This window comes from Manacus candei, unplaced genomic scaffold (genome assembly GCF_025592945.1).
Source record: "Manacus candei isolate 608988 ecotype Guabito, Panama unplaced genomic scaffold, ASM2559294v1 h1tg000059l, whole genome shotgun sequence".
Taxonomy (NCBI): Eukaryota; Metazoa; Chordata; class Aves; order Passeriformes; family Pipridae; genus Manacus; species Manacus candei.
The window spans coordinates 1,820,491-1,836,671 of record NW_026138107.1 but is presented as its reverse complement, the minus strand read 5'-3'; the positions used below and the strand labels follow the sequence as shown (position 1 = coordinate 1,836,671).

The following is a 16,181-nucleotide window of genomic DNA, read 5'->3' as shown; positions in this document are numbered from 1 at the left end:
ACTACACAACCATTCTTGTTCATCATTTGATGAGCAAGAAACAACACAGATGATTGCAGTGGCCCAAAGTCTGACCAGCACTTTCTTTCTGATAAAGACCACAGTCAGACACCTTCCCCCACCATATGCTGACAACAGCAGTATTTGTTGCCCTCTTCCCACTGGAGGTGGGTGTTGGCTTCGGATGCTTTTGCAGCTCCATGACAATGCAGGAGAACAGGATCTGTCAAACCGCATTAGAGGCACGTGAGAAAAACCTCCAAGCGCTGCATTGTGGTTTATCAACACAGTTGTTTACAGATGCAGAGCTAAGCCTGTGTTTTGTTAATGCCCTTCAAGCTGCTCAGGAAGAGTATGGGTGAAACTTAGAGCTGAACTTGCTGCCCAGACAACCCAGGGGAGGGCTGATAGCACGGTAATCAATGCTGGTAGAGCCTGAGGTTCAAGTAGATCACCCTTTTAATTTCACAAACAGCTCAGTGCTGCTCTCCTCTGCACAGTCTCTGTGGCCTCCTCCAGTCTGCAGGTGATCACCTCCTGTCAGCATTTCAGGGCAGGTGATTCTCCACTGTGCAGCAGTTCTCTGCTATAATCAGTTGTTTGTTATGGACAGTCTAAACAGGCCATAGAAGGAGTGGGTTTGCCTCTCTGTACAGTAGTAATGTCTGAGAGTAGGAAGAGCAAGGAAAAACACCCTGGTAGCAGTGAGATGGGACTACAGTGGTCTGACACTGGAAGGATTGGAAAATGTGGTTTTCACCACCAATCTGGGCTGTTGGGAGCTGCCTCTTCCCATTACTCTGATTTCCTATACACAGAATCTTTTAGGTCAGAAAAGCCCTCCAAGGTAATTAAGTCCAACCATTCTCCCAGCACTGCCAAGGCCACCACTAACCCATGTCCCCCAAGTGCCACATTGACACAGCTTTGAAATACCTCCAGGGATGGGGACTTCACCACTGCCTTGGGCAGCCTGTGCCAGGGCTGGACAACCCTTTCCATGAAGAAATCTTTCCTAATATCCAATCTAAACCTTCCCTGGTGCAACTTGAGGCTGTTTCCTCTTTTCCTGTCACTTGTTACATGGGGAGAAGAGATCAAACCTCACCAGGCTAAGACCTCCTTTCAGGGAGTTGTAGAGGGAGAAGTTTCCCTCTAAGCCTCCTTTTCTCCAGGCTTTCACTCCTCAGCCTGACAGGGAGGCACCTCTGACCACTGCAGCACATCAAACTCCACTGCCAGCTGGGGAGCAGTGACCCAGGACTGGCTCTGCAGACCTCTCTGACCAGTCTGGCTTTTCAGATCTATCTTCCCTTGCTGTCCCCTCACCTTATTCAGATGCCAGCCAGCGAAAGGATTTCTTTTCTCATGCCATATCCGAAGCTTATAAAATGTGCCCAGATCAGGGAGCTCAATCTATAGAGGGGAAAAAAAGTGCATTATCCATTTCTGTATGTCAGCAAAAGATGCACACAAACGACAACTCCGAACATCTTTTCAGAGCTAAATCAGAGAGGAGTCAATAATAAGCCTAATCCCTGCTTGCAGAAGACAAGCCATGTCATTTGCATCACTACCAAACTTCACCTCCAATAAAGTAGGATTTACCAATGTAAAGACCTCATGCTGATGATTTTCCATGCAGGGTTGAAGCTAATGCCCTGGAAAACAATGCCAAGCCAAATTTACCACTTGGACAAGATTCATACCATGAACTTGTCAGTCTGTCCAGTTTCAAAGTTGTCTGAATTGTTGTCCAGCTTCATCTCATCTGACTTCCCCTTGTCTCCATAAATCTGGAAGAAGATGGTGGCATCTGTCCCTGCATTCTTAATGTCACTTGTCCAGATCCACAGAGACCAGGGGTTCTCTAGAAAGAAAGGTTCAAGGTATTTGTTTTTAAAAGTAAGTTTTAAGGGTAACCTGGTAAAAAAAACGTAATTCTCATTATTTCCTCTGATAGGTAGAGAGGGCAGGATGATATGAAAGAAGACCAAGACATTTCCTCTTTTTCTGCACAAACATAATCAGCTGTTACATGACTTAAAGGAATGAGAGTGGCTGGAAATAAAATGCTGTGATTTCATTTAAAAGAAAATTAGGAAAAAACAAAAATCACCACTTGTCAGGTAAACTATATTCTTCTGTTATACATTAGTAACAGGGTAATGCAGGAATGTGCTCCATCCCTGTAATTTCAGTATACTTGTCAAACAATTCTAGCTTCACAGACCACAAAGCCAAGGAAATATTCAGCTTTCCTTTTGCCAAAGGGAAAGAGTCTCCAGTTACTTGAGCACGGTGCAATGCAGCTCCAGGTAGCCCCTCAACTTCCTGGATCTATGTCTGGAACAAGGAGCAGTGCTATATAGCCATGGAATCACCTCATCCTGAGCTAATGAGCCTTCCTGAGACTGCACTAGTTACCCCAGACCCTGTTTGCAAAATAGGCTGGCTCGGAGGCTACTCAGCTATCCCTAACCAGGCTGCACCATGGGGGGCAAACACACTCAAGAGCAATGCAAAGATATTTTCCAAAAGTTTTTAAATTACTTAAATGCCTAAATCCCCCCCAACTTCAGTCAGCACTTTTTTTTAATGCTACGTGACGCGCCAAAAGATTGTGGCCAAGCTGCAAATTTTTTATCTCTTAAGTCTTCTCTTTATTTTAACCGTAAGACCAGCAAGTTTACATTGATTTTCATATGAGAGAGTGGTTGCATATATAGAGGTGACATTATTTCTTCTAAAGAGCCCCTCATCTGCATTCTTTATTGATGATAATGTGTGTCGCTTCTGCAGGCCTTGCAGCACCTGCAGGAGAGGGAACAGCCTTCTTTCCTCACTCAGACATCAGCTGAATTATTAACAAATCTTAATGAGAGAATTCCTAACCCTTTCAGTATGCCTGAGCCCATACCAGTACGGCTTGACCTTCAGAGCCCAGAATGGAATATAAAAATATGATGACATGCATATAAATTAGATTTTTACCGATCTACTCAGTGTTTGACTGTAAAAAAAAAAAAAAAAGGGGGCAAGAGCTACTGAAAAAAAAATGAAGGGAAGAGGGAACTCAGAAAAAGTTTTGTCCCTGTTTTAATAATATACAAAATGTTCATGACCACTTCTTTCTGAAAAGCACCAGCAGTTTTTATATGAGCAGAAATGAAGCAAAGGCAGTTCTGTGGATAACATGTGATAGAGAAGCCTGGTCTCCCTGGGGAAAAGAGCAAGGGCAATTCAGACACCAGAGACTGCTCTCATCTCTCTGGTTTGGCCTCCCTGACCTCTTGCTGAAGGAAAAGAGGAGTGATGCCTGTGTGGAGGGGGAAATGGGACCTTGTGCCAGGATTAAATGCAGATAGAGGGCTGTCAGGGAGAAACCACACAGGGAGAAACATGGGTGAGCTAGGGCAGCAGCTGCTGGAGGTGACCAGGCATTTCCCCAAATGCCCATCCTCCTCCTCCTCTGGCTCATGGGGCACATTCCCCTGTTTTCTGTGCCTTCACATCAAGGCATCCAGGCAGTCAGGAAATTCTCAGAGCCAGAGCAAATACTCCCCAGGTCACAAACACCAGGGAGAGCTAAACCTGACACAACAGTTTCCAGCATAACATTCAAGATGAGGAAGGGAGGGAGTGAAAAAAAACAAAACCAAAAAAAACCCCAACAGAATAAATACAAGCTACACACGGAGCTGCAATCTGCTGTGGGAGCAGCTTGCGGATGCTGTGCTGGGAGATGTTTCACCATGGATACCCCAAGTGAGGTTCAGCCCAGCTTTGATCAGCTCTACAGAAAGGGACAGTCCTGTATGCACGGGAAGATAGGCGAGATGACATAATAGGTCTTTTCTAACTCCAAGTCTTACGCTTCTATAATCTGGCAGCTAAAGGTCACAGATTTCTCAAGGCTAATGCTCCCTGTCTATCTCCTGCACTGCAGTGGCAGGGGAATTAGCCTGTCAATAACAATCAGAGCTGATAATAGAGGGTTAAAGGTTGCAGATGCTTTAGCTAAATGGACCGAGTCGGAGGCGCAGTGTGGTTATAACACTGACTAACATTTAGATAAAGCTTATTTAAATGAACTGCTGTTTAAGCAGGAGCCCACCCGAAGCACGCGGATTAGGCTGTGTCCATTATCCTAATTAAAAGATTCTGTTTACACACACAGGCACTGGCGCAGGCCAGACGGGCAACTGATGTGTTTTGCTTGGTGCAAAACCAGCCAGCGAAGCGAGGCCGGTGCTGGAGCCCGTGTGGATGGACGAGCATGATGAACATGCCCGTGCACTGCTCGGCAAGGCACAGAGCAGCTCCTCCCTGCAAACGTGTGCCATTGCCTCCCTCTAGAGAGAAGCCTTCAAATTCAGAGCCCCTGTGCCTCGGGAGGCACATTTAGTAGCTGGACAGGACTTACGCTGGTTATTTTTCTAAGGTCAAGAATAAAAAAGAAGTTGAAGTTAGCAGGAAGAGTTTTGTTTTTCTTCCCATTTTTTTTTTCTCTCGGGGTTGTCTTTGTACTGTATTTAGGTTTTGTTTCCATCTCAAACAAGAAAACTTTGCTTCTGTAGTGATAGGAAACGTAGCCTGGCTCGTCTGCAAACATAAGATGGTGGCTGAGGAAGCCCCAAGCACAGTGAACCTAGGAAGGCTGACAGGTCAAACCTCTTCCCCTAAGAAAATGAGAGTAATTCTTCAAAACATTGTAGAAGTTTCATTTTAAACTCCTCAAAGCAGGATGTTCAAAGCTGAAGCTCATGCCACAACATCAGAAGGATGTGTTGCTGCTGGAGAGAGTCCAGAGGAGGCCATGGAGATACTCCAAGGGCTGGAGCCCCTCTGCTCTGGAGCCAGGCTGGGAAAGCTGGGGAGGTTCACCTGGAGAAGAAAAGGCTCCAGGAGGAGACCTGAGTGCCCCTTCCAGTGCCTAAAGGGGCTACAGGAGAGCTGGAGAGGGACCTGGGACAAAGAATGGAGGGACAGGACAAGAGGGAATGGCTTCCCACTGTCAGAGAGCAGGGTTAGATGGGATACTGGGAGGGAATTCCTGGCTGTGAGGGTGGTGAAACCTTGGCCCAGGTTGCCCAGAGAAGCTGTGGCTGCCCCTGGATCCCTGGAAGTGTCCCAGGCCAGATTGGGTGGGGCTTGGAGCAACCTGGGATAGTGGAAGGTGTCCCTGCCCATGGCAGGGTGTTGGAATGAGATGGTCTGTAAATATCCCTCCCCACCCAAACCATTCTGTGACTCAATGACTCAGTTCACCTCTACCTGACTACGGGTCGTCCCATGTCACTCAGGTGACACTCATGTTGCTTGTGGGAGAGGGGGTGGTGGTCACAGGAGGCCCTGGACACTTTTACCTACTTTTCAGTCTCTTCTGGCGTAAAGAGACCATTTCATAGAGTTCCCGCTCTATAAGACCGTCTCCTTCATCTTCATCCAGCCATTTCCCACATGGGAAGGTTTGCTCAATACCAGTGAATGGGCAGTAAACCACCACCTGGGAAAAGAGATTGGGAAAATGGGGTTGAATATTCTGCTACTGGCAGCCCCCCCGGCACCTCGATCCTGAGAATTTAAATACCAAAGCAGACACAGAGCTGGAGATCTTGGTCCTGCTCTCAAAATCAGGTTTTCTGGACCAACGTGAACAGGACTGGTTGCACAGTTCCCAATTTGCAGTACAGTTACAACCCATCTGTCCTGTTATTCCCATTTTTGCAGCAGCACATCAAAAGGGGTCAACCAAGAAGAGGTGAAACACCAGGAGGGGAAGGGAATGGGAGCAGGCAGGGTGGCTGCAGGAGCCAGCCCTGCACCACACCAGTGCACGGCAGGGCTTTGCAGAACACACAAGACACGAAAAGCCTTCAAACACATTCTAAACTGACTTTGCTTTCCAGGAAAACTGCATTTCCACATCGCTTCAGGATAGGTAGCTGCCCCCCTCCCTATCCTCCCATCACCTCCTGCTGGCCTTGCACATGACCTCACATCACATATTGCCCCACTACCTCCCAGTAACAGCCGAGGTCAGCCACTTTTTGTTGATGGGTTGTTTTAGTTTTTTGTTTTTGTTTTTGTTTGTTTGTTTGTGTCTGGTTTTGTATTGTTTTGTTAGTTTCTGGGGTTTTTTGTTTGTTTGTTTGTTTGTTTGGGTTTTTTTTGGATTTTCTTTTTTTTTAAATAATTTCTGAGCTCCAGAGCAGCATCTAGAAACTTCAGGGAAGTCTGAACAGAGGTGATAACTTTGAAACGCTCAGCACAATCCAAGACTGCAATTCTGTCCGGCCTCTTGGGCGAACATCTGAAGGTGCTTTTGGAGCTGAGCAAACAAAAATCTCTCTCTTTGTGACTGCAGAGGGGCAATCAACCCAATTAGCGAGTGATTGACTTATGCATCTAATGTGCCTTTGAGGCAATCAGCTACTCCCATGCATGATGTATAGTATTGACTAGTTAAGTCGTGGATATTGCCATCCAAACAAAAGCAGGTTTATTTATTTATTTTTAAACTGTACTTGGTTGTTGGGGTCAGAGTGGGGTCAGGAGACAGTCTGACAGCTGCCTACAGACAAAAAAACTTGGCAGTGTTGGCTTAGTGCTGGGACTCCATGACTTCAGAGGTCTTTTCCAACCTAAATGATTCTTCGAGTTTATGATAATTTTAGTCTCACCTTCTCACAGAACCAGCCAGAACTGACTCCACAATTATCATGCCCAATGCTGACCCTGCTGAGAGGGCTGAGAAGAGCAGCTATCTCCACATTAAAGAGATCTGTCCTGGCACGCTCAAATTCACCTCCTTCCAAGAAAATCTTCCCACTGTTCTTTAAGCCTTTGGAGCCGTGGAGGATTATGTGGATCTTGGAGTTTGTGCCAGCTCCTCTGATATCTCCTGTCACTACAGCCACGTTGTACACAATACCTGAAGGAATCAGGAGTTTAGTTAGGAAAAAAAGAAGGGAGGAAAGGAGTCTGAGAATTCTGATTTTGATTGGATTTAGCTCGGACTCTATTGGTTTCCCACTGATCTATTTTGACTTTTGACTTAGACACAGTGCAATGCTTCATTTGTTTTTGTCCCACACGTAACTCTGAAAAATACACATCTATCTTCAGACTGTCCAAGAGAAACAGGCTTGGGGTGACAAAATCCCTATCATATGGCCCAATGGTTTTTTTATTCACCATGTGGTGATGATTAGGTGAAGAAAGGCGATAAAACTGAATTGGCAACTAAGTAGGTGGATTTCGGGAGATACCAAGCACTAAATGTGTCAGGGAGTGCTGAGAGGATGGGAAAGTGCTGCTTTAAACAGTGGTGGCAAGATCTGCAGCATCACAAAAATCTGGAAACTTCAGATCAGCAGTTTATAATGCTGCTGAAGCCACCAGGACCTCCATAGTCACTATGAGAGCCCAAAGTTCTCAGCAAAACAAAGTTTGGGAGAGATACTAACCCAGTTGGAAGAAAGAAAAATATTTCTGAAGGGAAGCCAATATACATAAAAGTGTCCTGTTTGGTTTTCTGTTTGTTTTTTTTTTTTTTTTCCTAGTTCAAACTGTGGGTCTAAGAAAGAAAACACTTCTTCCTACAACCTTACCTCTCAGAAGGCTCATAGGCAACTACACCTTAGACCTGTCTCATGGCACAAAGTAGACACCTAAAACACTCTTAACAATGTCTTAGGGAGCATGTAAAAAGTAGTTGGGGCCCAAGATAAGTTCTTTGATTAAATCAGCCAGAAATTTCAATAGGGACTTCGGATGAAGTAGAAACATCAGAACTCACTCTCGTCTAAATTATCCTCCCTTTGAAATTTACATTAAAAACTCGACTCAAGCATGCTTTACTATTGGATGTATCTTCAACAAAACTCATGAGAGCAGGAAAAAAGAATGCACAGCCATGAATGGTAAAAAATAAAGGAAGCTTTTACCAAATGAATTACATTTCTGTTTTCTTTCCCATCTTCCCCTAATTTTTCTTAACAAGCATCCTGAAGTCAGGAATCTGCATCCAGACCACTTTCCTCATGCACATGCAGGGGGAATACAAGGCCTGCAGATGTTGAAGACCATGCAAGGAAGTAAAGAACAGCTGTTACATGCATGGTCGAAGTGTTTGCCTTCATGCTAATAAATAAATAAATACAGGCAGAACACCATCCAAATAATCTTCTGCCTTGTGGTGAGTTCTTTTGTTGACTTTGCACGCAAGTTTCTTTTAACAGAGACATGAATTTTGGTTGTCTTTGCTTTAACCATGCTGGATAATAAGAAAGACTGATTTAGGGATCAGCACTGCCTTTCTCATTTTGTAAAAGGATGCGTAGTTCCCCAGACAAGAACACGAAGTACAATATTCGCTACTGTGTGGCACACTGGTGACTGTGGAAATAGCAAACCACTCCCTAGAAACTGGTGAGAGACTTGCTGAAGTACAAGCTGGATCTTTTACCCTCTGCCCATAAGGCCCTTATCCAGGTGCCTCGGGTGATAAACCAGCTTGTAGGTCCTGCACAGGGTCACCAGTGAGATAAAGAGGGGGGAAATAAGCTGGTAATTCAGGGACCCTTGTACAAAACATCCTGCTACTAGCAGATGGTTCACTGCAGATCTCCCTAAGCATAAGGCATTCAATCTTCTCAAGAAAACATGGCTAAGAGCATTAACTTCCCATTTCCCACCACAGATTCAGCCTACAAATTTACCTGTGGCTTCGGTGCCCCCAACAAGAATGTCCCTCTGGATTTTTCCATCGTCTTCATCTAAAGCAAACCAGCGTCCAACCGGGAATTGATACACACACTTATTGCCAATGTCCTCAATGATCACCTGAGAGAAAAAAGAAACAGCACTTTGGAAAATAAAAAAAAAAAAAAAAAGGAAAAAGCAAAGGTGTTACACGAGGGGTGGCAGAAGAGCAGAAGCTTAATGTACACACTCTGACCTGGTATTTAACATACTCAGTACTCGAGCAGATCCCTCTCCACTCCCTAATTAGTACTGATACAATTTCAGACAATCACTGAGTAAAAAACCAGCTTTTTCCTTCTGCATTTTTTATCCAGTGAACCCACTCTGCATCTCTCGTGGTGTACAAGACCAGATGTCTCTGCTATCAAGACCAGCTGGTTGGCCTGTCTTCCCTCTCTCCAGAGCATGTTTGCTGGCTACTCTTCTCCATCGGCTGAGCGACAAGCTCTTTGTTCTGCCTTGGGAACAGGCTGTGTTCTTTCTCTCTGCTTTAGGGCCTTGTTATAAAATAACACCTAGGAATTCCAGGGCAAATCAAGACCATCAGATCAGCTCGTGTGACCTAGTAACATCACTTTATCCTGATCAGTTATTCCAGGGTGGAACCATTGCAAAGGCAGCCGTGATACCCTGCAGTAGGAACAGCTTCTAATTTGGAGGGATTTGGCTCTTTGGACCACCAATGAGGTGGAGCTGTGCAAACATTATGAAGTTCAACCAGGCCAAGTGCAAGATCCCGCACCTGGGTTGGGGCAATTCAAAGCACAAACATAGGCTGGACAGAGAACAGATCAAGAGCAGCCCTGGGGAGAAGGTTCTGGAGGGGCTGGTGGGTGAGAGGATGGACATAACCCAACACAGAAACCCTCGTGCCCTGGGCTGATCCCACAGCATGGGCAGCAGTGGGGAGGGGATTCTGCCCCTCTGCCCCCTCAGGTGAGACCCCCCTGCAGAGCTGCCTCCAGCCCTGGGGAACAACAGCACAGGGATGTGGAGCTGCTGGAGAGAGTCCAGAGGAGGCCACGGAGATGCTCTGAGGGCTGGAGCCCCTCTGCTCTGGAGCCAGGCTGGGAGAGCTGGGGGGGTTCACCTGGAGAAGAGAAGGATCCAGGGAGACCTGAGAGCCCCTTCCAGTGCCTAAAGGGGCTACAGGAGAGCTGGAGAGGGACTTGGGATGAGGGTCTGAACTGATAGGACAAGGGGGAATGGCTTCCCACTGCCAGAGGGCAGGGTTAGATGGGATATTGGGAAGTAATTCCTGGCTGTGAGGGTGGTGAGGCCCTGGCACAGGTTGCCCAGAGAAGCTGTGGCTGCCTCATCCCTGGAAGTTGGACAGGATTTGGAGCAACCTGGTCTGGCAGAAGGCATCCCTTGCCCATGGCAGGGGGTTGGAAATAGATTGCCTTGAAGGCCCCTGTCAAACCAAACCATAGGATTCGGTGATATTTTAATAAAACAAGTTAGGGAACAATCTTCCCCTTTAATACTAGATGGTAGTTTTTTGCACCTCCTGCTGAGGCGTTTCTTACCAATATCTTCTTCTGGGCTCCCGAAGCCTGCCATAGATAGAGTTACTGTAGTATCTTAAAACAGCAGAGAAGGGTACTAAAGAATTTTGGTAAGAAGAGAAGAAATCAAAATCTCTATTCCTCTGCATGGCTTATGCCTCAGAGGAGAAAAAAAAAATCACTGTTGTGGATAGAAAGCCCTTGACACTTTTCTCAACAAACAGGGAGAATCTGAAATCTGTCTTTTTGGATAAATTTATGAAGCCATTCTCTGGAAAACAGAGCTTCCCCTCCTGTCACTCATCCCACACCGTGCTGTTGCCTGTAGCATCACTGATTCTCGTTGTGCCTTCGTAGACATCAGCATCTGCCAGGGCTGGGGTTGTCAGGATGAGAGAGCAGTGCCGTGTTGGAGTGTTAGAGAATAAAACAGACGAGGTTCAGGAGAAATATCAACACTCTGATTCCTCTCTACCAGCTGATCCTCTTTGGGTTCCTTCTAATGGGTTTATTCATAAATTTAGAGGCAGAAAACCATCTCTGAGGATAAGCCACACTGAAAACACAAGAAACTTGAGAACAGGTTCATTCAGGAGTGAGAACGCTAGAGCCTCCAAGTATCGGAGCAACTCGCACAAAACCATCTACCAACAGTAGACAATAACTGAGATATTTTAGCTCAGTTCTCTGAACTTTCCAGATGAATTTGCAAGCTAAAAGTTGCTTTCCACTTAACCACAAACATCTTGGAGGCTTGTGGCAGGGTTAACGTGTTGGCGGCAAGTCATCGCTACTCCAGGCTTAGGGACTTAGCAAACTCACCAACGCTAAAAAACATGTCACATCACCTGTGACGTGAGAATGAGGTTCTTTTTCTGTGCTTTTCCCCCCTCACTGTGCTCTGCTACACTGAGCACAACTGCTCTGTTTTTCATTTCTGCATTTTTCATGGACAACCAACATCATAACTTTTCCTGCATTGTATGGTGACGGTGGAAAAGCATGTGCTAATATTTGCATTTGTAACCCATCAAACTACTCTCTTACCTAGGATTTACAAATCTGGGGTGAGATCTTCTGTGGATTAAAGCCAGCTATGTTAAATTGCATTAAAAAAACATTAAAAGAAAATGAGACTAGAGAGAAGAGTCATAGATTTCTCCTTTTAAAATACTCCTTCAACCATTTCACTAAAAGCTGTAATACCTTCCTACCTTATAGCAGCAGATTAAAATGAGCAGGAAAGAGGAAGAAAGGGATCTTTGTGGCAGGTATATCTCTTTTGCTGTGCCAATGACAAGTCACTTAAACTTGGCCAAGCTGTAAGTCTGCAGATTTCCAGTGTGAACAGACCCAACAGATATTTCTTAGACTCTGGTATCTTTATGGTCTTGATAATGAGTTAAGTCAACAGAATGAGAGGGGGCTTGGAGGCCCTGGCTTGGAGAATTCATCCTCCTTGGTCAAACAAACTGCTGTGATTGAGACAGGACCTGTGCCAGTGTTTTACCACCTTCATTGTAAAAAAAACCCCCAAACTTATTCCTCATGTCTAATCCAGATCAGCCCTCTTTTAGTTTGAAACCAAACTACCCAACTGGAATTCTAATTGTCCAATTTGAATTTGCTGCACCTGTTTGAGATGCACCATGCTGGCACGCACCAGGCTGCTGCCAGCATTTCATCAGCCCTCTTTGCTCTGCAGAAAAAGCAAGTCCTGAAGAGGAAACTTCCGGAAAGGTGAAAACTTGATTTGTGACTCTCTCAGTAACTTGTATCACCAGCAATTATCCTTACATTTTCTTGGTACCAGACCCCTGAGAGGGTAAGTGGGATATTTTGACCCCTGGCACGCTTATATTGCATTTATCATGAGTAACTAACCTTTGCAAGGAACCAGCCAGCAGAGCCTCCCTTGTTATTGTGCCCTATATTAATCTTTCTTAATTTTCCCAGATTTGGAGCATCAAGTGTGAACTTGTCCTCTGCTCCTTTTTCAAAGTTGTCTTTGTCATTGTCCAGTCTCCTCACACCTGAGGGGGAAAAAAAAAAAAAGATAAAAAATAAAATAAGATTAAACAAACAAATAAAAAATAATAAATAATAACTCCAAGGAGGAAAGGGTTACTGGCACATGTGTGTTTGTAAGTAAAGGAATATTTAGGAATGTCATCACTGGCTGAATCAAATATTCCCCAGGTATCAGCTCTCTGCAACCAGGATTCAAGGTAAAGGCAGAGGACTTTATATTCTAATAAAAAGGGTACCTTTTCTCGAGCACACAAAAGACCAGGATTTCCATTCTAATGTCACAGTTACTTACAGCTCTCAGAGCTTTCAGAAATATATATCCAGATGGCTCTTAAATCTTTTTTTCTTTTTTCTTTTTTTTTTAATATTACCACATTTCCCTTTTATTTTTAATGTCTTTGAAAATCTCCAAACTGTTCAAAAAAAAGGCTTTGGTCACAAGCTGCAGATTTTGACATTTCGGGACACGGAATTCTTTGCTGCATCCGACAAGAAGGATTTATTTTCAAATTAGGACCCAGCCAGGGCTGTTGGCTTTTTCCTGATCTCACAGGAATCTGCCTTTATGAAAAGTATTAAAGCTCTGACTGTGGTTGCAGCCAACATTGCTCCTGCATGAGCGATGCTGTGAGTTGGATTGAACTCACCCAAGGCACCAGTGCAGGGAAAAGTGTCAGTGGGCAAGGGTGTTATTTCTTTGTGTAGATATGACAGAGTGCCAGGACAACCAGCTTAGATTTGGACTCCCACTTTTTGGATGTCTTCAGTGAGATCAGATGAATCCCCTTGTAAAAGTCTGGAGGATTAATCAAGGATGAGCCCCATCCACTAGCTTTCATCATCTGTTCAAGGATACTTGGCAGACATAATATCATTATTTCTTGAATTTGATAGGATAGGTGCAGTGTAGAAGAGAGAGAATATTTGCTCTCTGGGTCTCCAGGAATTTCCACCCACTTTTCTCTATGGCCCCAAGAGTTTGGTTCAGGCACATATTTTATTATTTTTCAGTTAAAAATATTTTTTAAAGGACTAATTTAATGTTTCCAGACCACTTTTGCATACAATCTACATTAAAAAAAATAAAAGAAATAAAAAAGCTAACACCATTGCTTTAAAGCCGACTAACACAAACCTTGGTGAGATTATTTTTCCAAATGGCCAGGCAGGCTCAGCCCCAACATTTGCCACACAGAAGGGACATCGTTACCCATGCAGGGACCCAGAAAATGAGACACAGAGCTCTCAATGCATGCACTGTAAATACACATCGGTGTTGGATGCTTAAGTGGACCGGCACTTCCTCCACCGCTTCCTGCGGGTGGTTTATGCTGCATTTCCCCAGGGTTTGGGTTTTTTAGTGGCAGGTAACTTCGGTCACAGCCCAGCCATGACTGCTGCACTGCAGTCGCAGCTTCCAGGGGATGTGGATGTGAGAAGCCCCAGAGCTAAAACCACCATTTGTCGTGCCCTTCACTCAGCCAAATTATTCTGCGTTTGCCATGTCGCCTTTGTGAGTTGTTCAGATCACAGTCCTGCAGAGCAGGAGGAAATATTTTAGGAAATTATTTGCATTTGAATACCTGTGTCTCCTTTCTCACCGAAGATGTTAATGAAGACATCTGCATCTGTTCCACTGCCGCTGACTTCACCAGTGAAAACCCGGACCACGTACTTATTGACTGCAAGGAGAGAGGCACAAATCACAACACATTAATAACTCAGAGGTTTGATACAGAACATAACGTCACAAAACAACTCAGGCTGGGCTGATACTCTCTTGAAAGCTTGTCTGAACGATGGCTCTTGGAACACTGACCCTCTTCTCCATATGAGGAATAAAATCCATAGGCAGAACTCCGACACTGCGTATTCACTGCCCAGGGCAAGAGCACAGATCACTCAGTTCCTGGCCTTGACACTGAAAGGTGAAGAGGATGAGAAAGGGAAAATCTTCATGTTGATAAAAGGGGCGTTAAATGAACTAGGACCTACATACAAGCTTTGCTTTCTCCAGTTGTCAAGGAGTTACAGAGTTACAGAGCCAGCCGTCTGCCCAAGCTCAGACCTGACCCCTCTGATCCCAGTGCTGTCCTAGAGCTATTTCTGCAGTTTAGTTTATATTAAGCCTGGTTGGTGACAAGTACTTTGAGGAAATAGTAGTGTAGTGATAGAACAAGGAGTAATGGAATCAAACTGAAAAAGGGGAAATGCAGATCAGATATACAGAAGAAATTCTTGACTGTGAGAGTGGTGAGGGGCTGGCACAGGTTGCCCAGAGAAGCTGTGGCTGCCCCATCCCTGGAAGTGTCCAAGGTTGGACAGGGCTTGGAACAACCTAGAAGGTGACCCTGTCCATGGCAGGGGCTTGGAATAATATAATCCTTAGGGTCCCTTCCAACCCAAACCATTTTCTGGTTCTATGATTCTATGAAAGGTCAGTCACTGCATGAACACAAAAATGTGAAGGTAGCCACCCTGCTGAGCTTAAAAAAAAAAACCCACAACAATCTTTTTCATTTGATGGGGAAACAGGAGTAAATCCAAGGAGCTGTGACACTGTGAAGATACATCATGTGTGGCAAAAAGCAACACAAAAACCCTGTGGGTGAGCCACACCACAAACACTTCACACATGTCATGTACGTGAGTTTGAAAAGTAAGTTCTTCAGATGGATCAGAGTGGGACTCACTTTGTTCCCAAGGACAGCCAACAAGAGCTCGGCTTCTTCTGAAACCAATGACAAAACTCCCATGACCTTCAGTGTGACTTTATCTGGGCCAAACTTCAGAACCTACCACTCAAGTCTACCTGACTACCTTGCTCCTCCAGGCAAACAGCCGTGACAAACATCTGGTGCTGTATCTTCCATGACAAACCAGTGCTGGAGGCAGACAGCAAGACACAAAACTAAACTGATGAAAAGGAATGCAAAATCTACAGCTGAACAGCACATGATATGCCCTCAACAAAGTCTCTGTTACTGAGCCCTGGGCAGCTGACACTGAAAGCTCTGTGCTACTTCAGCTCTTTATTTCTGAGTCCCAGACACTCTGCTCCAATGAAAGGGTCAAATGCACAGGTCTCACATGCACATCCTTTGCAGAAACAAAATTTTCTGCACCACAGAATCATTAAGGCTGATAAAGACCTCCAAGATCTTCAAGTCCAACTGTTAACTGTGATTCATGATTTGCAACTCTTTTCCCTCTGGCAGGTGCAAATTTAGGGGAAAACCTTCTCTGGGCTTCCCAGCCAACTCCAAAAATGGATTCCCTCAGGAGTCATGGAATATCACAAACACTGGGTTACCATTCCCAGAACAGGTCCTCCAGCTCCTCCACCATAACCAGTGCATATTAAAAATTATTCTAAAAGACAGCAGACACTTTGGTGCACATGCTCCTGCTGAGGCAGAGGATGTGAGAGCAAACATATGAAAAGCAGTTGTTGGACCATCCCCTGAATTATAATGATGCTCTCAGCTCCCAGGGTGAGGTATACAAAAGCAGAGCCTAAACAGAAGGGAAAATCACCTGTCACAGTTTAATGACTGTGCTGGGAAAAGGCTGAAAATCGAGCTGACATCCTTGGCGCCCCATCGCAAAACATGCCACTGCAAATAAAATAATAACGATAAAACTGCAATAAATACTAAATAACAAGAAAGAGGAGGACAGGTCCAGGCTCAGACAAGGGAGAAAATGCCTTAATGATTCTCTTTAACTCTTTTGCTTCAGTTCACAGAGCTCTAGCAGCCTGCTAGAGCTGTACCGACACCAAAAGAGTTCATTTGCATTAGCCAGGGATGGAGATGGTGCAATTTACAGCTCCCACTTGGCCACTAAGCTGCTCTAACTAAAACTGAC

At 44.9% G+C, this 16,181-nt stretch overlaps 1 protein-coding gene across 1 annotated transcript in view; it reads right to left on the bottom strand.

The window, feature by feature from the left end:
• The window catches only part of LOXHD1 (lipoxygenase homology PLAT domains 1), a 136,486-nt gene that overhangs the window by 97,006 nt on the left and 23,299 nt on the right, over positions 1–16,181 (bottom strand). The window contains exons 5-11 of the mRNA XM_051803768.1: positions 13,895–13,993; positions 12,165–12,313; positions 8,727–8,850; positions 6,687–6,937; positions 5,374–5,509; positions 1,710–1,870; positions 1,330–1,416 (exon numbers count right to left, since the gene is read on the bottom strand). Of these exons, the coding sequence (XP_051659728.1) occupies positions 1,330–1,416; positions 1,710–1,870; positions 5,374–5,509; positions 6,687–6,937; positions 8,727–8,850; positions 12,165–12,313; positions 13,895–13,993 (1,007 nt within the window). The remainder of the gene's footprint in view (positions 1–1,329; positions 1,417–1,709; positions 1,871–5,373; positions 5,510–6,686; positions 6,938–8,726; positions 8,851–12,164; positions 12,314–13,894; positions 13,994–16,181) is intronic.